The sequence below is a fragment of the Ziziphus jujuba genome, chromosome 9 (genome assembly GCF_031755915.1).
Source record: "Ziziphus jujuba cultivar Dongzao chromosome 9, ASM3175591v1".
Classification (NCBI taxonomy): Eukaryota; Viridiplantae; Streptophyta; class Magnoliopsida; order Rosales; family Rhamnaceae; genus Ziziphus; species Ziziphus jujuba.
Window position 1 is genome coordinate 12,101,974 of NC_083387.1, and position 25,112 is coordinate 12,127,085.

Consider the following 25,112-nt stretch of genomic DNA (forward strand, 5'->3'; position numbering starts at 1 on the left):
CTTTAACATTCCTACTAACAATTAGCTTGTTAGTCTTCAAATGATATACTCTGTACCCTTTTGTGTTGCTGCTGTAACCAACAAAATTCCCACATCAGCTTTTTGATCCAACTTGTCTCTTTTAATTTCACGAACATGTGCATAAAAAATGCTCCCAAATATCTTCAAATGCTTCACAGTAGGCTTGGCTCCATACCACACCTCATATAGAGTTTTGAAATCCAATGCTTTAGTTGGTAATCTATTAAGCAAATACACCGAGATATTCACTGCTTCAACCCAAAACTTCTTTGGTAATTGCTTCTCAAACAACAAGCGTCTACACATCTCCATAATAGTCCTGTTCTTCCTCTCACTAACCCCATTTTGTTGAGGAAGATAGGGAGAGGTTAGCTGATGTTGAATTCCTGCTTCTTTGCATTGCAACTCAAACTTTTGAGCTGTATACTCAGTCCCATTATCTGATCGTATCACCTTGATACTACATTTTGTTTGATTTTCAACCATGGCTTTAAAGCTGGTGAATATCTCAGCAACTTCAGATTTTTGTTTCAGAAAATACACCAAACACATTCTAGAGAAATCATCTATGAAAGTGAGAAAATATCTACTACCATTGATAGAATTCTTACTCACAGGTCTACATACATCACTATGAATCAACTGAATATTTTTAGAGGCTCTCCAAGCACCTTTCGAAGGGAATGGCAGCCTTTGTTGCTTACCAACTTGACACACTTCACATACTTTCAGATTTTTGCTAACAGTAGGCATATTCTATACCAATTTCTTTTCATGCATTAGATTCAAGGAGTCATAGTTAAGATGACCAAGTCTTTTATGCCACAACTTAGATTCATCACTAGTTTTGGCATAAAAAACATTATTTCCCTTCTTGTTCCACTCTACCACAAAGCTTTTATCTTTCATTCCAACATTTAGAATTTCACTTCCATGTTGATCATATATTGTGCAAAACTTACCTTGAAAAATCAAAGAATAGCAATTTTCAAGCATTTGTCCCACACTTAACAAGCTTTGATTAATTTCGGATACATACAATACATTTGAAATGAGTTTAGTACCTGTTGAAGTTTCCACAGCCACATTTCCTTTGCCTTGAACTTGAATAAAATCTCCATTTTCTATTTGGACTTTGGAAATAAAGCTTTTATCTAAGGTCTTGAGGAGATCAGCATCATGAATCATATGTTGAATGCAGCCACTATCCACCAACTAAGCTTCTTTCCTGCCATTCTCTGCATAACATGTAGCAACAAATAGCCTTTCCTCACTTTTCCGTGCTTCATCAGCAACTTGTACTTGGTGTGCTTGTTGCACTGGTCTTTCTTTGTTTTTGTAAACTTTTTCAATATGTCCAAGTTGTTTACAAGCTCTACATTGAACATTAGGCCTAAACCAACAATATTTTTCAGGATGGTTGTTCTTTTTGCAATGAGAGCACTTCATAAATTTCTTTCTTTCTCCACTACTCTTGTATCTCCTAGCTCCTCTCCAAAAATTCTGATCTGGTTTACTACCTTCATAAGTCATTAAATGAAGTCTTTTACCAGCTCAGAATCCTTCATTCTTAAAGTCTCGAACTCTCTCCTTAAGTTCAATACCTACATTTGTCTTGTTCTGTACTTCCCTGGAACTCTTCTATCAGCTTGTCCCAGGACCTCTTTAGATGTAGTGCAAGCCATAATTCTGGTGAACATCACTTCTGAAACACCAGTATGTAAAGTAGATAAAGCCTTAAACTTCTTTGCAACCTTATGTTGTTTTATTTGAGCGATAGTGGGATTTGCTATTAAAGGGGGAGGATTTCTATCGGTTTCTACAACTTCCCACGAGTCAAAAGCTTGAAGGTAAGCTTTCATTTTTATAGACCACATGACATAATTTTCTCTAGAAAATATAGGAGGTGATGGAGCAGAAAAATGAGTTGAAACCATTTTAAAAAAGGGAAGAAAGATAGAAAGAAGTTTTCTGTATAATTTTTTATGCTTTTTCACTCACAGCCCCACTAAGATCATTAGAGGTCTGATACCATTTGTAGGATTTTTAGAACAAAAAACACAGCAAAAACGAAAGAGAAAGAAAAAGAAGCTTAAACTGGCGTGGTGAACACACTTCGTTCATTTGTGGACAGAACATATAAACACAAGTTTTCAGAAACAGTAAACCACCTAATTTTCACCTACTACTGCAGTAATCATATTGCCAAAAGACAAGCCATACTTTGGCTACCTAATACAACAGTGTTTTTAGCAAAAAGCTGAAAGTACAGTAACTAATTTCATCACAAAACAACTTATGACAGCAACAAAAGTGACATTACACTAACAAGAACACACTTGAGAAAAAGGAGAAGCAAGAGCAGCCATTAAAGCACCATCTAAATTCTTTATCATCACCAAAACCCCTGTAACTTTATAAGCTTCCTCCAATTAACCACATTCATTAATTTTAACATAACTAGCTGTAGGTAATCTCCAAATAATCCACTTCCTGTCCACCCAAAATTGGTGTCTTGAACATTGAGCTTCTAGATACCCCATATGCAGCCGACAAAACTCTCAGGTAAATAACTGTTATTCTTCACTTGATGTCCATGAATGATAGCATTCCACCAATTGCATATTTCCTATGCCACATAAGCAAAATGTTCTTGCTCAAACTTTGATAAATCATGTAAAACCCAATAGCAAAGATAGGGAAAAGATTGCAAATTGACATGTTTCAAAACATGATAAAATTCCATCTCCTACCAACAAAGCCTTGCATTTGGGCATTTCCATAAAGCCTGAAAAATAGCTTCAATTTCTCCCTTAAATAAACTAAAAATTGAATGCTTAATGACTTTTCGATGCATCAACCCAAATAAACATGGCAAAGCATCATTACATCACCTCCAAAGAAAATTTTTAATCCTACTTGGGATCTTTAGTCATTTCATCAACCGCCACCATGACCTATTTTCTTCCAAACTAGTGTTGCCAAATCGTGATCCACCACCCATTTTACGAGCCATTGAATACACTGTTCTAACAGTACAGAGACTAGAGTTATGATAATGCCATGCCAAATGTATCCAGTCTTCCAACACCCCAATAGGAATTTTAAGGATGGTTTCAGCTTCAAATAGTGAAAAAAAGTATCATTAACCACTTTAATATTCCTACTTCCAAAAGGGGTAAACAAATCTTGCACACATGCATCCTCATTTAAGACATTTGGAGATAAAACCCAATGACCCTCCATGCTTGGCAACCAAGAATTCTTACAAATCTTAATAGTTGAACTATCACAATTCTCCATGCACACCCATTCTCCAAAATCTCTCTCTCCCATCTTAAACTTTGCTACAATATAGAAGGCCTTGAAACCCTACCTACCATCACGAAAGAAGTAATAGGAAAATAGCGAAATTTAAGGACTTGTGAAGCCAAGCTACCCTATTGTTATCAAACTCTCCAACATCACTTTGCAAAAAGAGTTTTATTAAAATCTTTCAAAGAATGAAATCCCAAACCATCCAATACCTTTGGTTGACAAAGAACCTCCCAACTTTTCCAATAAATTCCTTTTTTATTATCTAAAAAAACCCCGCCAAATCTGAACCATTAAGCTATTTAAACTTTTAACCAAAGTTTTAGGTAGTTCAAAACAATTCATTAAGTTGGAATAGCCTATACCACAACTTTAATACAAATTTCATTCCCTGCTTTAGAAAGAAGTTTCTTTTCCAAACTTTCAATTTAGTTGAAACCCTATCCTTTCTACTTGAAAATGTTTTAATTTATTTCTCCCAATTAGTGTAGGCAAACCAAGCTATTTATCATGACCCCCATTGTTCTGTATCTGAAACAAATTTCTAATCATTTCACGAAGTTACTGGCTAGAATTAGGACTAGAAGTCACGGTTGTCTTACACATATTCACTTGCTGTCCATTAACCAATTCATAATTCTTCAAAATAACCAAGATAGTAATGTTATACATCCCAACTCTGAAAAATAAAATATTATCATATGTGAAAAAGAGATTAGAGACCCAAGTAGCACCTAAAGTCATATGTATTTTTGAATATAACCAATAGATGCAGCTTTCTTAATAAGAGATAATAGACCCTCCACACATACAAGAAAAAGAAAGAAAGATAATGTATCACCTTATCTTAAACCTCTAGTAGAAAAAATCTTACCATAAGCAGACCTTTAGTATGGACAGAATATGATATCAAAATACAATTCCATATAAGATCTATCCATTGTTTAGCAATTCCCATATTTCACATCAACCTTTTTGAAAAAAGCCGCTTCACCCTAATATATGCTTCACTCAAATCCAATTTAAAAGCACATAAAGATTCGTTGCCATTTTGACAACTCCTAACAGTGTGCGTCATCTCAAAAGCAACTATAATATTATCCATAATTTGTCGATAAAGAACAAAACTACTTTGCTCAATTAAAATCAATTGTGAAAGATAACTTTTGAACCTATTGACAATAGTCTTTACAATAATGTTATAAAGAACTGTACACAGACTAATTGGATGGAAATCAACCACTCTAATAGGACTTTAACTTTAGGAATAAAATATATATATATATATATATATATATGTGTGTGTGTGTGTGCGTGGTTAATATCTCCAATCGACCTTTATTGTTCAAAACATGCAAACAAGCTAAAAAAAAAAAAATTGTTAATTTTTGTTTTTTTCCCTTGAAAAAGGCAACCAGTGGAGGCAACGAATCGAGGAAGACATTCACAAATATAAAGTAACATCAAAATGAGATCGCAATGGTATGCCTTATTCATTGTCAGTCAACAAAGTAGGGCGGGAATTGTCGACGAGGAAAAAGTTGCCCGAGCGCATGGGGATTATTCCAAATCGAATACTGAAACCCATCCATTTCAACCTTCTCATACTTACTAGCCTTATTTCCATTCCTCTCATCATACTAGCCTCTTATATAAGACAAATTGAAATGTCAAATATGCCACATTAAATTTGCACGACTGCCCTTTTGAAAATAACTTATATTGCTTAAACTTCCATTTTAAGCTTTCTTAAACTTAATCACAATCCTTTTAACTCGATAAGAAAATATGTTTGGTGTTCATCATAAAAATAGAAAAAAAAAAAAAAAAAAAAAAAGAAAAAATGTTGGGCGAGAGTATATGCTAGCCGATAGGTGCAAAGTTTTCTCATCTAAGCCCATTTATAAGCCTTATAATCATGGGCCAAACCAGACGGTCCAAATTACGGCACCATTCAGTTCCAAAACTTAAACTACTTTGGGTTGAAAATAAACGACGTCTAAATTTTTTCAACACACTAATTTTATGTATTAAAATATTTATAAAATTTATTTACAAAATAAAATTATTAAAAATAAATTTTTTGAATTTTAAATTTTTGAAACATATAAATTTTATATATCAAAATATTTATTAAATTTATTTGTAAAATAAAATTATTAAAAATGCATTTTTAAATTCTAGGTTTAACGGGTAAAACCCTCTCCTCTTCGTAATATATTATAATTATTGAGCAAAGACAAAAGACACATGTTAAGAGATTATGTTTTAACATATTTATATAACTTATGTATGTATAAGTGAATAAAAAATAAATTAATTGAATATTAACATATTATTTATAAATAAATTTAATAAATATTTTAATAACTCTGATATTATTATTGTAAAAAAAGGTAATGCTAAAGCTACCAAATAAATCTACCACAATTTACATCCAATGGCATGTGTAAGGTTAAAGCACTTCAAATGGCTATATTTATTGTTATATTTTTTGTTACTTTAAAAAAATAGATATCTATTTAAAAAACTCTCTAATGAATTTCTCTAAACAATTTGTCAAGTTAATATGGAAAGAAAAAATAGACAATGTCAAGTCTAAAGGGTCTATTAGAAATTTTGAAATTTTCTTAAAAATAAAACTTTTCTTTAAAAAAAATAATGAAGTATTTAATTAAGTAATAGATATAAATAATGTTTATGCATAATGATATTGGAAAACAATTTTGAAATTGATTGTATATTGATGCCACATAGTTTTAGACAATATTAATTTCTCTCCTCCATAATAATACATATTTACCATTGAAGATGCTCTTAACATATTAATATAAATAAATTATGAATAAATAAACTTTTAAAAAAATAAGTATAACTAAATATAAGCAATCAAATATTAGTACTTGACACTTAGTATACATTTTGTTAGGTTTATTTGATACTTCTAGTATTATTCTTAGAACAAAATAGAAGTAGAGCTTTTTGATTTTGTTTTTTTTTTTTTTTTTAAATAACAAGTTTTAATATTTATCATCATTGATGGGATCCTTTGTTAATTAGACAATTGATAACTGCATTCAAATTTTGTTTAACTTTTTAAAACTAAAAATTTAAAAAGGAAAAGTTTTGTTATATGTTGTTATTGATATGAATGTATTTAATTATATTGACTTTTTTATACTAAAAACCTAATGTGATGAGGTAATTTTTTTTTAAACAACCAATTAAATTGCTATATAGATTTCACTTATGCTCCATCATCGATATATGAAAAAAAAAAAAATTTACAATAAGAAAAAACGAATCCATAAAAATAGGTCATTAAAATATAACCATGTTTATCGGATTGCACTTAAAATAACCGCTGGTGACACATAAAATTTTCCCAACATACCTAAACAAAAAATTTGATGCGAAATTTTGGCAGTAAATATAGAACAATATCTTGACAGTGATCATATAGAAGCTATCAATAAAAAAAATATTGGTTTCCATTGTAAGTCAAGTCAACCGTACAAAACAAACAATTTACAATTAACAAAAAATCAATAATATTAAAATTATCAAAATATTCATCAAAATTTAATTCTAAACAAGAGCAAATAAAATCAGCTGCCGTGATGAATCAGGATTCATGTATGATAGGATTTCAGCCATGTATACACATAGAGACTTTTTTTCTGACATGTAGGATGTCCATCTTTATTGTCTTCGTTAAAATGAAAATCATATCATTCAAATTTCCCATCTCTAAAATCTCCACTACTTATGATGTGGATGTTCATAATGTCACCACCAAGTTGGCAAGTGCAGCTCATGTCTAACAAGACAAACTGAAAACTTGTGTAGTAAGTACGTCAGCAGTGACGCGCACACACACACACACACACACACACACAAAATCAATGTTTCTTTTTTCAATTTTTCAATTTTTATAGAAACAAATACTGACTTAATATTCAAATTTAATTTGAATATTAATTAAAAAGATTCTTAGAGTTGCAAGTTTTTTTCCTAACCAAATTTCTTATAGCGAAGTTGTCATCCTGTATATTATAATTACATATAAATAAGAGTTCCAACACTTTGTCACTCTCATCTTTCTCACAGAGTTGAGTATCGGATCGCAATGGACGTCCCAGAAGCTCCTGTTGAGATGTGCTTCTTTCCATTCTTCGGCGGAGGCCGCCAAATCCCCATGATAGACATGGCCAGGGTCTTCACTTCACATGGAGCCTAAGCCACCATTGTAACCACGCTTTCCAACTCGCTTCGTTTCGGAAACTCCATTTTCCGGGATAAAATCCGGTCTTCCGATCACCATCCATGCTCTCCTATTACCTGACGATGCCGCATCCCCCAATGCAGACATGTCGGCTCCTCCTGTAACCGACACTTCGATTCTCCAAGAACCTTTCAGGTTCTTCCTGATGGAAAACCATCCCGACTGCATTGTCGTCGACGTGTTTCATCGCTGGGCCGCCGATGTTATTGACGAGCTCGGCATTAAAAGGATCGTCTTCAATGGCAATGGCTGCTTCTCTCTCTGTGTTGGGGAGAATATAAGACGGTACAATCCGGACGAGGAAGTGGGTTCGGATTCCGAGCCTTTCGTCGTGCCAGGTCTGCCTGATCGAATCGAATTGAGTAAGTCTCAGCTTCCATTCTTTGCTAGATAGAGATCCAAATTTTCTGATAAAATGGGTAAATCAGAGGACAAAAGCTTTGGTGTTATAGTAAACAGTTTTTATGAATTGGAGCCGGACTACGCGGACTATGTTAGAACAGAGGTGGGAAAGAAAGCATGGCTTGTAGGACCAGTTTCTTTGTGCAACAGAAATGTCTCTGATAAGGTTGAAAGAGGACAAACCGGCTCCATAGATGAACAAAGCTACTTGAATTAGCTGAATTCTAAGGAACCCAATTCTGTTCTTTACATCCGTTTCGGTAGCTTGGCTCGCTTGCTTCCCAAGCAACTCCTAGAAATCGCACATGGCCTAGAGGCTTCCGATCACCCATTCATTTGGGTTGTAGGGAAAATGTTCGACGAAAGTGATGGGAAAGACAAGCAAAGTTATCTTCCACAGGGATTTGAAGAAAGAATGAAGGAAAGCAAGAGAGGATTGGTATTGCGAGGATGGGCACCGGAGCTACTGATATTAGACCATGTTTATGTTGGTGGTTTGATGACGCATTGCGGATGGAACTCGACGCTGGAAGGAGGATGTGCCGGAAAGCCGCTGATCACTTGGCCGATGTTGGCGGAGCAATTTTACAATGAGAAGCTGATTAGTGAAGTGTTGAGGATTGGGATTGAAGTTGGGAACAAAGAGTGGGCGTCGTGGAATGTGGAAAGGAAGGAAGTGATAGGGAGAGACAAGGTGGAGATGGCGGTGAGAAGGCTGATGGATGGTGGATATGAAGCGGCGGAGATGAGAAGGCGAGCCAATCAATCTGAAAAAGAAAAAAAATTAAAAACAATTTACCAAGAGAAAAAAGGTTTGACACTCAAAGTTAGGCATTGATCATGACTTTTCAACAGTAGGAAGCAATAACAACTTCAAATCTTTTTCTTTTACCCAACCCAATCAATACATAGCTTTACTAATTTACACTTACAGTTGCTCAGCCTCGATTTCTCCTAAGCCTAGGTGATCACGGCACACTTGTACAAAATTTTCATTTTTAAAACCAAAAACTTGGAAGCTATCAATTTGTTGCATGATTCTTTTTCTTTTATTTATTTTTTTAATGTTTATGTATGCTTGATTTTTAATTTTAATTGTTTGTTGTCAATCAAATAAATAACATGTAATCATATCTCTTTACAGAATTACATATAACCATCACTTTTATTAAATATTAAAAATCAAACATACAAAAACATATAACAAAATCAAGCAAGAGATCTCGTAGAGCTCATTTTTTTAAGCTCCAATAGTAAAACTAAAAGTAGAATTCTTATACTCATAATGGACATTGTTACTGACGTGACAATTTAATATGTTAACATTAAAGTTTTTTCAGCGTTAAATATTTATAAATTAATAAACCGTCGAATCATCAGTTACTTATCCTATAATTATGGGTAATAATCAAGGAATAAAGTCTGGGCTGACTTACGCTAATGTAACATCTGTGTTAGGGGGGAGTACTGCTGTGGAAGGAACGCCTCTATATCTGTATGGATTGGAGAGCAGGGCGATGGAACGCCCATTGATGACTCAATTATTGGGACGGTTTCCAAATCTGTGCAGGTCGGTCCGCATCTTATTATGATCCTGGGAGACAAAAAAAAAAAAAAGTGTACTAGTTTTAATTATTTAAATTATATAAAAAAATACAATATTATTAAGTTCAGTCACTCTTTATAATAATAATTATTATTATTATTTTATATTGGGAAGCTTAGATCTTTGTCTTTTATTTTTTATTTATTTTTAAATTTTTTTTATCTGTCTCCATCCTGATATGAACTACATTTGAAAACATCAATAAATAAATACAATAAAGCAAGTGAAAAAAATAATCACATTTTTTTAAAATAATATAAAATTTTATTAACGGTTGGGTAAGAGTCGGGACAAAAAATGGAAAAAGAAGATTTCCATCACATAGTGGGATGGAGGGAATGAAAGTCAGATCATTGTCGTATTTTAATGCGTTCTCATTTCCTTTCTAATTAAACATGATGTAATTTTGAATATGAAAGAAAATGAAGTAGTTTTTTAGTGTTAACACACATTAAATTTTCTCTTTTAATTAATTTTATGTTCACTTTAAAATATTGATTAAAAAAAATGTTAACTTAAAACATTTGTCATATCCTCTTGACTTGAAACGTAAAATCTCTAGATCCTGTTTAATACCTTAATGATATTCAATGTTTTGGAAGTTATAAATCATAAAATTAATTAATACATCCAAAACGTTCTCATTCTTTCTTAACCCTTCCATCTTCGACCATGTATATATGAGTGCTAGAAAACTCAGCCAAAATTCTATTCTTCTTTCTATGCTATTTAGCTTAATTAGCTTATAATTCACAAGCTGACAATAAATGGGTAGGAAAAACCAGAAGCTTAACATTTTCTTCTTCCCCTTCTTGGCTTACGGCCATATGATACCAGCTCTAGACATGGCCAAACTATTCGCAGCTCGAGGTGTGAAGACCACCATTATCACAACCCCGCTTAATGCCCCTTTCTTCTCCAAAACCATTCAAAGAACCAGATTTCTCGCCCAAGAAATCCATATCGAAACCATTGAATTCCCTTCCAAAGAGTCTGGATTGTTCCAAGGCTGCGAGAATGTCGACTCTGTCCCATCCCAAGAACTGGTTATCCCTTTCTACGAAGCCACCGCCACTCTCCGAGAGCCTCTCGAGCAGCTTCTAGGCGAGCACCTCCCGACTTGCCTTGTTGCCGACATGTTCTTTCCATGGACAACGGATGCTGCCGCTAAGTTCGGCATTCCGAGGATTGTTTTCCATGGAATGAGTTTTCTTTCTTTATCTGCTTGGGAGAGCATCAGGCTCTACGAGCCTCATAACAAAGTCTTATCGGATTCCGAACCTTTTCTCATTCCTAATCTTCCAAGCGAGATTAAGTTGACAAGGTTTCAACTTCCTGAATTCATCAGACAAAATGTAAACAACTCAATGACCAAGTTGCTGAAAGAGGCTGAAGAATCCGGGGTGAGAAGCTATGGAGTTGTCGTTAATAGTTTCTACGAGCTCGAACCGGCTTTTGCTGATCATTACAAGAAGGTATTGGGAGTGAAGGCATGGCAAATTGGTCCGTTTTCACTTTCCAATAAAGAAAACAAAGAGAAATCACAGAGAGGGGTTGAAACCTCCATTGATGAAGAAGAATGCTTGAATTGGCTGAACTCGAAGAAGCCCAACTCGGTTGTTTATGTGAGCTTTGGAAGTATAGCCAAATTCAGTGCTTCCCAGCTCGTGGAGATAGCATTGGGTCTTGAAGCTTCAGGCCAGCAATTCATTTGGGTTGTGAGGTGTGGGACCAAAAATGGAGATGGAAATGAAGATTGGTTGCCTGAAGGATTCGAAGAGAGGATGGAAGGGAAAGGGTTGGTAATAAGAGGTTGGGCACCACAATTGCTGATTCTTGATCATGAAGCTGTTGGGGCGTTTGTGACTCACTGTGGATGGAATTCAACTTTGGAAGGAGTTTGTGCTGGGGTTCCGATGGTGACGTGGCCAGTGTTCGCTGACCATTTTTTCAACGAAAAGCTGTTGACCCAGGTGCTGAAAGTTGGAGTTGGTGTTGGTGTTCAGAAATGGGTGAGATGGGAAGGAGATAGTGTGAAGAGGGAAGCTGTGGCAAAGGCAGTGAAATATGTTATGGAAGGTGGTGAAGAAATAAAGGAAATGAGAAAAAAAGCAAGGGCTCTTGGAGTAATGGCAAAGAGAGCCGTTGAAGAAGGAGGCTCATCCTATTCCGATTTGAGTGCTCTAATTGAAGAATTGAGAGCCCTCGCTTCATGAAGCTTGCTAAAATTAGAAAAAATAGATATATAACTTTAGTAGGTATTATCTATTAGATTCTATCGTCCAGTTTATATAACTTGGATTAAGAAGTGCAAAAGAATTGATTTTTGTATAATCCAATGTTTTTTTTATATATCATTTAGTTTCATTATTTTATTAGATTAATTGTTAAAAAAATTTAATCCTGTTAAAAAAAAAGGGAACTTAGAAAAAAAATTAAACAGAATTTAATCCTGTTAAAAAAAAGGGAACTTAGAAAAAAAATTAAACAGACTTTTGTTCTTCCTAATGATAATATTTAATAGTTGGATTAGATTTCATTCACCAAAGACAAAAAAAAAAAAGGGTTATAATATTGTTTCAAGAGTTATTTTCAGTAGGGGTTATAATATTGTCCAAGAGTTACTAAAATGTCCTTGCGTAAAGATGGGGATGAAAAGTACGAAAAATTAATAATGCAGTCCATTCCAAATATTTGAAGATAAGGGTCCACGTGGTCGGTGGACTATATATGGAAGAGAATCATGTCTTGCCAAGCAGTCCAACTCGGTTATATTGATGATTTTTTTTTTTTTCTTTTTGGTTGCTTAAATATATATTTCATAATTTCAAGTCTATACAATGATTCAAAAGTATTTGGTATTAGCAGTTGCTTTTTAATTTATTTTTAGTAAAGTTATTTTCTCGAATAAATTAATTTGAAACTAATAGCAAACACATAGCTTCTAATCTTATAACTGCAATATTTCTGAATCAGATTCAAATTAGGTGTGCTAATTTTTTCAAAGCTCCTGTTCAGTTGTGACTAAGACTCAATTTAAAAAAAAAAAGAATTTGGTAGTTTTTAATTAGGGTTGTTGTTGCTATTAAGTGCTTGTGTGGAATTATTAAAGGCATAACGAGCTTAAGGAATAAAAGAATATAAGTTGCCATTTTTTCACTTCAGTAGTGGGTGGAGAAGAAAATATGATCGACTTTGCTTTCTCGGTATTTCAGTATTATTACAATCTCTTCGGTCCATTGAATTAATTACTAAAGTCCATTACCCAACCACTCTGTCAAAATAATTAAATGAGATAGATAAACAAATTTACCAAGAATATCTAAAAAGTAACAAATAAACAATGTCTTTTTAGATGTGATTAAAAAAAAAAAAAAACAATATAAAAAACAATATTAATCTTATCTTTGTACATGTTTTTCCAAAAGTAGATCCAGGCTTTCCAATAAAATACTAAATTAATGCTATTTAGTCTACTCTTGATATGTAATCTTTATCCCTTGCTCCGTTGCTATTCCCTGACTGATTAATTTGTATAAATAAAGGCAGAGAATATAATCAGAATGAAAGCCAACAACACCTAAAGCAGTCCTCTATATAGTTCATCATCATCCTTGTTCTGCAAATCCAAATGGGAAGCTCATCCCCTCAGCTTCACATTTTCTTCTTCCCTTTAATGGCTCAAGGCCATATTATACCAGTCATAGACATGGCAAAACTGTTTGCTTCGAGAGGTTTAAGAACAACCATAGTCTCCACTCCTCTCAATGCACAACTTCACTCCAACAAAATCCAAAGAATCAAAGATATGGGTATCGAAATCGAAGTGGTTCTAATCAAATTTCCAGCTTCAGAGGTTGGACTCCCCGAAGGATGCGAGAGTTCCGAAATGGCCACAACTCCAGAAATGCAGCAAAAATTCTTCAAAGCCACAACCATGCTTGAAAACCAGCTTGAGCGGCTCATTCATGAACACCATCCTCACTGCCTCGTGGCCGACGTGTTCTTCCCCTGGGCCACTGATGTTGCTGCTAGATTCGGGATTCCGAGGCTCGTCTTTCATGGGATTGGTTTTTTCTCTCTTTGTGCTTCGCTCAGCGTATTAATGAACAAGCCTCAGAAGAAGGTGCTGGCTGATTCAGAACCTTTTGACGTTCCTAAACTTCCAGATGAGGTCAAGTTGACAAGAAACCAACTACCAACTTATGCTGAAGGAAACGGTGATACAGAATTTTCCAGATTGTTCAAAGAAGGTAAAGAGTCTGAGTTGAAGTCCTATGGAGTAATTGTTAACAGTTTCTACGAGCTTGAATGCGCTTATGCAGATCACTACAGGCAGGTTCTTGGAAGAAAGGCTTGGCATATCGGTCCAATCTCTTTGTTCAATAAGACAATTGGAAAAGACAACGAAAGTAGAGGAATGGAAGCCTCCATTGATTGCCATGATGATGATCAATACTGTCTGAAGTGGCTTGATTCGAAGAAACCCGATTCAGTTGTTTATGTGTGTTTTGGAACCATGTCCAAATTCAATGATTCTCAGCTGCTTGAGATTGCAGAGGGTCTTGAAGCTTCAGGACAGAACTTCATTTGGGTTGTCAGGAAAGACAAGGCAGAGGAACTAAGAAAAGAAGAATGGTTGCCAGAAGGATTTGAGAAGAGAATGGAAGGAAAGGGACTAATTGTAAGAGGTTGGGCTCCACAAGTGCTGATTCTTGATCACGAAGCAGTTGGTGGATTTGTCACTCATTGTGGATGGAACTCGACGTTGGAAGGAGTGTCCGCAGGGGTGCCAATGGTCACTTGGCCGATGTGGGCCGAGCAGTTTTACAATGAGAAGTTGATAACTCAAATACTTGGAATTGGGGTTGGTGTTGGTGCTAAAAAATGGGCTAGATTGGTAGGGGACAGCGTGAAGAGAGAAGCAGTGGAGAAGGCAGTGATTCGGATTATGGTGGGTGAAGAAGCAGGGGAAATAAGAAGCAAAGCCAGAGGCTTGGGAAAGATGGCAAGAAGGGCTGTTGAAGAAGGTGGTTCATCTAATTCTGATCTAAATTCTCTTATTGAAGAATTGAGGTCACTTGGCTCTTCGACCTAGGCAAAAAATTTTTCTTGTCTTCTATCCTTAGTTGGAGGTTTTCAAAGGCGGTGTCATAAACCAAATGATTAAAAAATATGGATGAATAAGATAACCACTATGTGACCTATGGTAGTTGCACTAATTTTTGCGCCAATATTGAAAGGGCACTGTTATCCTTCCTCCCCTCCCCCCCTCTCTCTTTTTTGGTTAATGAATGATACAAGTATGCAAAACTTTAGCAAATTCAATTTGCACTCTGGCTAAAAATAAAAATAATAATTGATAATCCACCTTAGATTATTCAATCAAGTAGCAAACTAACTTTGATTTACCAAAAAAGAAAATAAGTAGCAAAATCACTTTACTGCTCATGACTCATAGTAAACTGAGAAGTCAAACTAACATAAAATTTTCTTTAGAAGTCTTCAATCTGACGCAAGCGATTATGTTAGCAAACTTTAGAAGAAACTGTTTTCCAGTCATGAAAAAGACGAAGGTCCCTTTTTTTTATATATTTGATTGTTTCAACTTCATCTTCCAATTAAGCCATAAAAAATTCATATCCCTTACTTCCTCACAAACACTTGTCCACACATTCAAGCTTTTCTGTTTACACATGGATAACCAGCTTCACATATGCTTCTTCCCGTTTATGGCTCCTAGCCACCTAATACCAACTATACAAATTGCAAAACCATTTGCTTCTCGAGGTCGCCAAACATCTATAATCTGTTAAATAAATAAATAATTTGTAGATTTAGCATAATCAATTACTCACTTACAGGATCTATTTATGTCATTAATGGGATTAGTTTATTTTATTATTTTGTAGTAGGGTCCTTAGTCACACACTTTCTATAAGACTCCAGTTGGCCCATTAGACTGAAGGATCAACTTTTTTTAAAAGCCCAATGACTTACCTATATTTTTTTCTAGTATTATTATATTATTAAATTATTAATATTTTGTGTATGTTAAAATTAATGGGTAAGTGTGATTTGCATAGATTATAAAAGGTCTAGAGTAAGCAAACAAACATATGCCATACGGTATTTTGATATTAGGGTTTTCAGAGATCTGAGAGTGGTTTGAGAGTAGTGTGTCCATAGGCACTACTTTACATTGTTTTCTATTTTGCAGGATTAAAGATTTAATTTATCAATGGCTGTGGTTGGAGGTTAGTAATTTATGATTAATGGAATTTATTATGTATATTTAGATCCACAAATTCTAATAATTGGTATCAGAGCATGATTAATATGCATAATAATTTTTTTTTTTTGTGATTAGTCTTCGTTGTATCTATGATGATCGGATTGAACTGTATGTGGCCATTGAATGATATGTGGGATTCAAATATATGTTCTTTATTTTATTTTCTTTCTGCGTGCATGGATCTGTGAAGCTATAATCTTGATGTGTGAAGAAACATAATACATGCCCGATTGTTATTTGTAAAACAAAAAAAAAAAATGTGATTGCGAAACTAGTGGTAATCGGGTTTTAAATTAAATTTGTGCAAAGTACGTAAACTTTGTTTTAGTTTGAATTAAGACCTGGGCATGGTGGAAAATTGTTTTTCGATGTGTTTTGTATTGTTTAAAATCTCGAATTGGACCTAAAAAAAAACCTTAAAAAAAATTGGAGAAAACCGTGGTCGAATGCAACCTGGATTTGTGAATTGTTTTTGGTTAATTTTTGGCCAAAATTGATGCCAACAATGAGATGACAACAATGGGATCAATTTTGCCCAAAACTTTTCTGCAATTTCCTTGGAATTACATGGGTGTTTGTTTGAGTTTTGGCTGAAATAATTCTTGTGTTAGGTGTTTATTTTTCTGCGTTTTTGAACGAACTTTCTCAAAAGGAGACGAATCAAAAGGCACTTATTTTGCTCAAAATTTTCTGGAATTTCTTGTGATTCCATGGTTGTTTATTTTTGAGTTTTGGCCGATTATAATCTTAAGTTTGGGTGTTTGTTTTAAGCTCTCCTTTATCCAAATTGATACTTTAAAATTGTTGCCCACACCGAAAGGAGAAGAATGGCGCCGATATTGTAGAAAATGATGACCGGAATTGTGTTTTATAAGCTGGTTTGTCAAGCTGGTCGGGCAACCCACTAACCAGAAAACCGGGTCGACCGGCGACCTGACTGAAGGAAGGAGAAAGCTGATGTCAGCAGCCAAAATTTCAAAAAAAAAAAATAATAATAATAATAAAATAATATATATATATATATTGTTTTATTTATTTGTTTGTATGCTTATTTATTTATCTATTGTTCAATATTATTTAAAAAAAAGTTATTTATTTATTTTTTATTTATTTATTTGTTTAATTATTCTACTCCAATTTGCTTGAATTAATATTAAATGTATATGTTTGGAATTGGAACAAGTTAGCTTTCACTAAAGAGGCTTTTTGTCTAGTTCGTATAGTAGTGTGGAATTTTAGGTACTCACCTGTTGTGAGACTTATTTTGTCTGCATTATGTGTACCAATATAATGTATGATGGCATAGTGGATGGGATGTTTTATATTTACCTATTTCATAAAATTGCCAATATGTTATTTTGTCTCACTTATTAATCAGGGTCTATACAGGTAACTAAACTACCCTGTCGGTGGTTTTAGTTGCTTTGTATGACGTCTGAAATAGCGGTGGAAGTTAATTAAATGCCATATATCGCAGGTTCTGAGTTGCCCTATCGGTGATTCAGTTCAATGCATTTGATTGTGGTCATTTGGTTGATTGTCTCTGGCCCACGAAAGGGTATCTCTAGTGCTACAAAAACCCTAGCGATATTGATATTTTATGTTTTGTGTTAAGAGGCTGGAAAATAGTTATTGTTTTATATATATATATATATATATTAAATGTTTTATTGTGTTTACTATTTTCACAGTTAGTAGCACCCCGAATGTTCTGCCTATGTTTGCCATGATGAAATTGGATGTGATAAATTATCAGAAGTGGAAAAAGACCTTGGTTATGAATTTGACATTTATGAAATTAGATTTGCCTTTGGAGACAGATTCACTCAAGATACCAACTAATGATAGTAGTGCAGTAATTAGGAAACTTTATGAGAATTGAAAGCATTCTAATAAGTGCTGCATGATGATGATGGAGAATTACATGGATGAAGCTATATATGCTGGTATTCCTAAGGTTGATATAGCAAAGGAACTTCTTGAAGAGATAGGAAAGAAATTTATCAAGTTTGATATGAATGAGAAGCATTATTATTTGGACCTTTGGAATAATACTAAGTATGATGATGCTTATTAGATAGGAGAAAGGAAATAGTACTTCAATGAAAGGTGTGGCTACTGCAATAAAATTGGACATAAGAAGATAGAGTGTTGGAATTTAAAGGGAAAGCAAGAAAAGAAAGGTAATATTTTAATGATTGAGACCAATATTATTGATGTGCCTATGAATACTTGGTGGTTTGATACTGGAGCAACAATTCATGTTACTAATTCATTGCATGGGATGATAAGGCAAAGGGGGCCAACCAATTTTGAGCAGCATGTTTATATGGGAGATAACTCAAAAGTGAAGATGGATATCATGGGAACAATCAAGTTGAAGCTTGCCACTGGATATGTTTTAGAATTACAAGAAGTTTCATATGTACCCTCAATTAGGAGGAATTTGTGATCTATCTCACTTTTGGATAGTCAAGGTTTTAGTTTTTTGTTTGGGAATAATAAAGTAGAGATGTATAAGGATAATAAAGTTGTTGGTTTTGGAACTTTACGTGGCAATTTATATAGACTTGATTTATTTAGTAATGGTCTGAATTCTTCTATTAATTCTGTTGTTGCCTCTCTTATTGCTTCTAAACGTCCAAGAGTTAATGATAATTCCTCAATGTTGTGGCATAAGCGTTTGGGACATATTTTTAGGCATAGGATGGAAAGGTTAGTGAAGGATGTAATACTTCCTAATCTTGATTTCTCTGATCTGTCAACTTGTGTAGAATATGTGAAAGGGAAGCTAACTTCCAAAGTTAGAAAGGATAAGATAGTAAGGTGTGGAGATATTTTGGAATTAATCCATACTGATGTATGTGAACCTTTCACTCCAACTGCTTTGGGTGGTTATAGGTATTTTATTACCTTTATTGATGATTTTTCTCGTTATGGACATGTTGAGCTTATCCGTGAGAAGTCAAATTCTTCAGTTGCTTTTAAAGAGTTTAAGGTAAAGATGGAGCTTCAAAAGAATAAGAAGATAAAGGTTGTGAGGTCTAATCGAGATGATGAATTTTATAGCATATATGATGAGACTGGACGAAAACCAGGGCCATTCACAATTTATTTACGTGAGTGTGACATTGATGCGCAATATACAATGTCTGGTACACCTCAATAGAATGGCATAGCTGAGAGGAGAAATCGCACTTTGTTGGACATGATGCTATCTATGTTGGCAAATTCTAGCTTGCCAGATTACATGTGGGGATAGGCTTTAAGGACGGCTGCTTATATTTTGAATCAAGTTCCAAGTAAATCTGTTCCTAAGACTCCTTTTGAGTTGTGGTCAGGGAGAAAGCCTAATTTGCATCATTTTCGAGTATGTGGTTGCAAAGCTGAAGTAAGAATTTATAATCTCCAAGTTAAGAAGTTGGATCCTAAAACTATAAGTGGGTATTTTGTTGGCTATTGTATAAGATCTAAGGGTTCAAGATTCTTTTGTCCATCTCACACCACGAGAATTGTTGAATCAGACAGGGCTGTTTATTTTGAAGACGATTTTTGGTTTGATGATAGTAATGGTCCAAGGGAGCCTCAATTTAGAGAAGAAAATGTGTTCATTCCCAGTGTTGTAGTTCCTGATAGAGATATTATTAATCCAGTAGTTGATGAACCAGTAGTTGATCAGGATGAACCCATCATTGAGGAGCAGAATATTCTAGCTATTGTAGATGCTGATGTGCCTTTAAAAAGGTCACAAAGGACTAGGAGGTTATCTATTCCTGATGACTATGAGGTTTACTTGCAGGAGCATGATTTTGACATAAGTGATAATTCAGATCCAGCCACTTATGAGGAAGCCATAAGCAATACGCACTCAAATTTTTGATTGGATGCAATGGACGATGAAATGAAATCTATGGCATCAAATGGTGTTTGGGATTTGGTTGAGTTACCATTGGGTAGCGAGCCTATAGGGTGCAAATGGGTCTTTAAGACTAAAAGAGACTCTAATGGTCAAGTAGAGAGGTATAAGGCTAGACTTGTAGCCAAAGGGTTTAGCTAGAAGGAAGGAATTGATTACACAGAGACATTCTCTCCTGTATCCACAAATGATTCTCTTAGAATCATTATGACAATTGTGGCACATTATGACCTAGGGTTGCATCATATGGATGTCAAAACTGCTTTTCTGAATGGTGATTTATTTGAAGATGTGTATATGGTTCAACCAGTTGGCTTCCAGCAAACAAGGAATGGTAATTTGGTTTGTAAGCTTAAGAAGTCAATTTATGATCTTAAACAGATTTTGAGGCAATGGTATCTTAAGTTTGATGAGGTTGTCATCCAAAATAGCTTTAAGGAGAATGTTGTTGATAGATGCACATATATAAAGGTCAGTGGGAGCAGTTTTATATTTCTGGTGTTGTATGTTGATGACATACTTTTGGCTACTAATGACACTAACCTATTGGCTAAGACAAAACAGATGTTGTGCAACCATTTTGATATGAAAGATCTTGGAGAGGCTTCTTTTGTTTTGGGCATCAAGATTGTTCAAGATAGGACTAATTATGTGTTGTAATTGTCTCAAAGAGCCTATATTGATAGAATCCTTAAGAGATTTGATATGCATAATTGTTCTCCTAGAAGTATACCGGTTATAAAGGGTGAAAGATTTTCTAAGGATCAATGTCCCAAGAACGATAAAGAGAGGATGGCGATGAGAAATGTTCGCTATTCTTCAACAGTGGGTAGTTTGATGTATGCTCAAGTATGTACACGACCTGATATAGCTTTTGCTGTGGGTGTGCTTAGTAGATTTATGAGGAATTTTGGTCCTATTCATTACTAAGCAGTTAAGAAGGTCTTTAGGTATCTTCAGAGTACTAAAGATCATATGTTGATATATCGACGTACCAACTCCCTAGATGTTGTTGGTTATAGTGATGCAGATTATAAAAACTGTGTAGATGATAAGAAATTTACCACTGGGTGCATATTTATCATGGCAGGAGGTGCTGTATCTTGGCGCAGTGCCAAATAGTCAATGATAGCATCCTCGACTATGGAAGCAGAGTATGTGGCGTGTTATGAGGCTACTCGTCATGCAGTTTGGCTTCGGAATTTTATTCGTGATTTGGGAGTGGTTGACTCCATTGAGAGGCCTATTGTGATGTATTGTGATAATACGGCAGTAGTATTTTTCTCCAATAATTTAAAAGGTACCCCTAGTGCGAGATACATTGATGTTAAGTATTTTGTGGTTAAGGAGAAAGTTGAAGAAGGCCTCATTACTGTAGTTCATACGCCTACTTATAGCCTGGTGGCAGACCCATTGACCAAGGCCTTTCCCGTAGGCATATTTGAGGAGCATGTGTCCCGTATGGGATTGTTAGGAAGCTGAGACTGTTGTGGATCAGTGGGAGTTTGTTATATTTTCTACAGTAATATCCATGTTAAGTATTACTTATTATTTTGATACATTGATGTATGTGAATCATTATATATTTATGAGATATTTTATTACACATATTATTGCTCCTTATATTTACAGGCCTGTTGAGACTATTAGTCTATGTATATGTGTATATTGATCCACAAGTGCCATGGTGAGTCCCTACTACCTAGTTTGGGTATATTGATGTATCCTGTCGATACACAATGTGCTCGAATGAAATAGTATTGTGTGTTGGGGGGATTGCACGTGGTTAGGTAAATCTCTACTACCTAGACTGAGTTTATGGCATACAAAGTGCTTAGTTGAAATGGTATCATATTTCGGGAGATTTACTGGGAGAATCTCAACTGTCCAGTCTAGTATATTGTTGTGTCCTGTCGGCATGTTATATATTTAGATGAAATGGTATTATGGTTCAGGAGATTCTGTAGTAAGTGAGTTTGGATTGTATATATGATGATGATTATGCAGTCCAAGTGGGAGAATGTTAAATAAATAAATAATTTGTGGACTTAGTATAATCAGTTACTCACTTATAGGGCCTATTTATGCCATTAATGGGACTGACTTATTTTATTATTTTGTAGTAGGGCCCTTGGTCACACACTTTCTATAAGACTCCAGTTGGCCCATTAAACTGGAGGACCAACTCTCTTTAAAAGTCCAATGACTTACCCATATTTTTCCTAGTATTATTATATTATTAAATTATTAGTATTTTGTGTGTGTTAAAATTAATGGGTAAGTGTGACTTGCAGAGACTATAAAAGGTCTAGGGCAAGCAAACAAACATATGCCATACGGTATTTTAATATTAGGGTTTTCAGAGATCTGAGAGTGGTTTGAGAGTAGTGTATCCATAGGCACTACTTTACATTGTTTTCTATTTTGCAGGATTAAAGATTTAATTTATCAATGGCTGCGGTTGAAGGTTAGTAATTTATGATTAATAAAATTTATTACGTATAGTTAGATCCATAAAATCTATCATAATCTTTACTCCTGCCAATGCACTCGATGTCCGCAAAGTAATTGAAAGAAGCACAAATCTGAATTTGCAGATCGAAATTCTTCTTATCAAGTTTCCTTCTATGGAGTTTGGATTGCCTGAAGGATGTGAGAGTGCTAATTCTCTAACAACAAATGAGATGGTGGAAAAGTTTTTCCTGGCTACCACTTTGCTTGACCAACCTCTCGAGCAGCTCCTTACGGAACACCATCCCGATTGCCTTGTTTTTTACGGTTGCTTCCCATGGTCTACCGAAATTGCAGCTAAGCTGGGATTCCCAGGATTGTATTCCATGGAACCTCCTATTTCTCTCTGAGTGGTAAAAGAAATGTGATGCTGCATGAGCCCCACAAGCACTTGTTGTCTGATTCAGAACCTTTTCTGATTCCTAGTTTATCGGACGAGATCAAGATTACAAGACAGCAACTTCCAAATTTTATGAGAAAAGAAACGGCATTTACTAGTTTCTCCAGGATAGCTATACAAGTAGAGCTGAGCAGTTATGGTGTTATCGCTTCTACGAGCTCGAACCAGATTATGCTGATCATTGCATAAATGTCCTCGGATTAAAGGCTTGGCCTGTTGGCCCTGCTTTTCTATGCAGTGAAGATAGAGAAAATAAGAAACAGAGAGGACAAGAATCCTCCATTGATGAGCATCCTTGTTTGAAATGGCTTGATTCAAAGAAACCCAGTTTGGTTGTTTATTTATTTTTTGGAAGTATGGCGAACTTTGATGATGCTCAGCTCATGGAGATCGCAACAGGTCTTGAGGCTTCAAGGAAACAATTCATTTGGGTTGTAAAGAAAGAAAAGCATGAAGAAGGGAAAGTAGAAGAATGGTTGCCGGAAGGATTTGAGAAGAGAATGGAAGGAAAGGGACTGATCATAAGAGGTTGGGCACCCCAAGTGCTGATCCTTCAACATGAAGCAGTGGGCGGATTTGTGACACATTGCAGATGGAATTCGACACTGGAAGGAATATGTGCAGGGTTGCCTCTGGTGACATGGCCTGTTGTAGGTGAGCAGTTTTTCAATGAGAAGTTGGTGATTCAAATACTTGGAATTGGAGTTAGAGTTGGAGTTGAGAAATGGGCTAGGTTGACAGGGGATGGTGTGAAGAGGGAATAAATAGAGAAGGCTATGATTGGGATTATGGAAGGTGAGGAAGTAGAAAAAATAAGAAGCAGAGCCAAGGCACTCCAGGTATGGGCAAGTGAGGTAGTCAAGGAAGGTGGATCTTCTTATACTGGTTTGAGTTTTTTAATTGAAGAATTGAGTCTCCACAACATTGGTTCTGGTTCTAACAAGGACTAAACAATCCTTGTGTTTTCCAAGTTTCATGATAACAGTCTTTGTTTCATGAGACAATGATTCTGAGTTTAACTTTTTATTGCATCAATATAAAATTAAATGTTTCAGGGTTATTTTATTTTATTTTTCATTTAGACTCTCTCACAATTGAAATTGTACAGTATGTAATATCCTACAAAATATCTAGATTTTCAGTCTTAAGAATAAGATTTATCGGCTTTGGCATACTTTGCTAGTTTAATTTTTTATAGATTTTTCAGATACTACTTCTGCGATATGAAATTATTTGAGGCGAGAGAGAGAGAGAGAGAGAGAGAGAGAGAGAGAGTGCAATTTAATGAAATTTGCCCAACTTCTTGATAGATCCTATTGACATAACTTTTTTTCCAATTTTCTTCTAATCTATAGTCAAACAAGTAATGAAGCTGTTCTAAAGTGAATTATTATTATAAGTGAATAATAATGATTAAGAAAAAAAAAACACTAATAGTGAATAATAAATTCTTTGACCCCGTTGATCGACTAATTTTAAGGTCATCGAAAAGACGAAACTGAAATGCCATGTGCATATTATAACTACTATTATTATTATTTTGAAAGGAATACATGCACTCATAAGGTTTTTGTATCATTGTTGTTGTTGTTGATGTTATTGTTGTTGTTGTTGGTTTATGACACTGATTATTGTGAGAAAAACAATGGTTGATGCAAACATTTAAAAGTGTATAAATATAGCATGGTGGGGATACTGTTTTTTAATTAAGGTTGTTATTGATATATATATATATATATATATATATATATGTATACGTGTATATATATATGATTTCTACTGTGGACGTACGTGAATGCGGAAATTATTGTTGTTGTTGTTGTTGTTGGTTTATGAAAATTGGAACTGATTATTGTGAGAAAAATAGTGATTGATGCAAACATTTAAAAATGTATAAATATAATATGGTGGGGATACTGTTGTTTAATTAAGGTTGTTATTGATATATATATATATATATATATATGTATATATGTATACGTGTATATATATGATTTCTTCTGTGGACGTAGGTGAATGCGGAAATTATTGTTGTTGTTTTTGTTGGTTTATGAAAATTGGAACTCATTATTGTGAGAAAAATAATGATTGATGCAAACATTTAAAAATGTATAAATATAACATGGTTGGGATACTGTTTTTTAATTAAGGTTGTTATTGATGTATATATATATATATATATATGTGTGTGTGTGTGTGTAAAATTTCTACTATGAACGTGAATGCGGAAATTATTGTGGTATTGCCCAATCATATACGTAACTAAACTTCTTATTAGTTATATCAAGATACTTTTAGATGACCCTCATTATAATTTTAGTATTTACGTTCATCGTAGCAGGTCTATATATATATATATAT

The 25,112-nt window shown here is 34.5% G+C and overlaps 2 protein-coding genes and 2 pseudogenes across 2 annotated transcripts; all 4 read left to right on the top strand.

The window, feature by feature from the left end:
- Positions 1-7,248: 7,248 nt before the first annotated feature.
- Positions 7,249-9,733, top strand: LOC107427040 (abscisate beta-glucosyltransferase-like; annotated as a pseudogene).
- A 409-nt stretch (positions 9,734-10,142) lies between these two features.
- Positions 10,143-11,952, top strand: LOC107427039 (scopoletin glucosyltransferase-like). Its single transcript, XM_016037373.4, has one exon. It carries the CDS (start codon positions 10,397-10,399, stop codon positions 11,843-11,845), a length of 1,449 nt encoding a protein of 482 aa, XP_015892859.3. The 5' UTR covers positions 10,143-10,396; the 3' UTR covers positions 11,846-11,952.
- A 1,090-nt stretch (positions 11,953-13,042) lies between these two features.
- On the top strand, positions 13,043-14,834 carry LOC107427036 (UDP-glucose flavonoid 3-O-glucosyltransferase 7-like). The gene has a single exon (XM_016037370.4). It carries the CDS (start codon positions 13,261-13,263, stop codon positions 14,725-14,727), a length of 1,467 nt encoding a protein of 488 aa, XP_015892856.3. The 5' UTR covers positions 13,043-13,260; the 3' UTR covers positions 14,728-14,834.
- A 491-nt stretch (positions 14,835-15,325) lies between these two features.
- LOC107427028 (scopoletin glucosyltransferase-like) lies at positions 15,326-23,701 on the top strand (annotated as a pseudogene).
- The last annotated feature ends 1,411 nt before the right edge of the window (positions 23,702-25,112 follow it).

Bases quoted from the DNA above. Each gene is read 5' to 3' on its own strand.
- LOC107427039 (XM_016037373.4), top strand. From the start codon at position 10,397: ATGGGTAGGAAAAACCAGAAGCTTAACATTTTCTTCTTCCCCTTCTTG.
- LOC107427036 (XM_016037370.4), top strand. From the start codon at position 13,261: ATGGGAAGCTCATCCCCTCAGCTTCACATTTTCTTCTTCCCTTTAATG.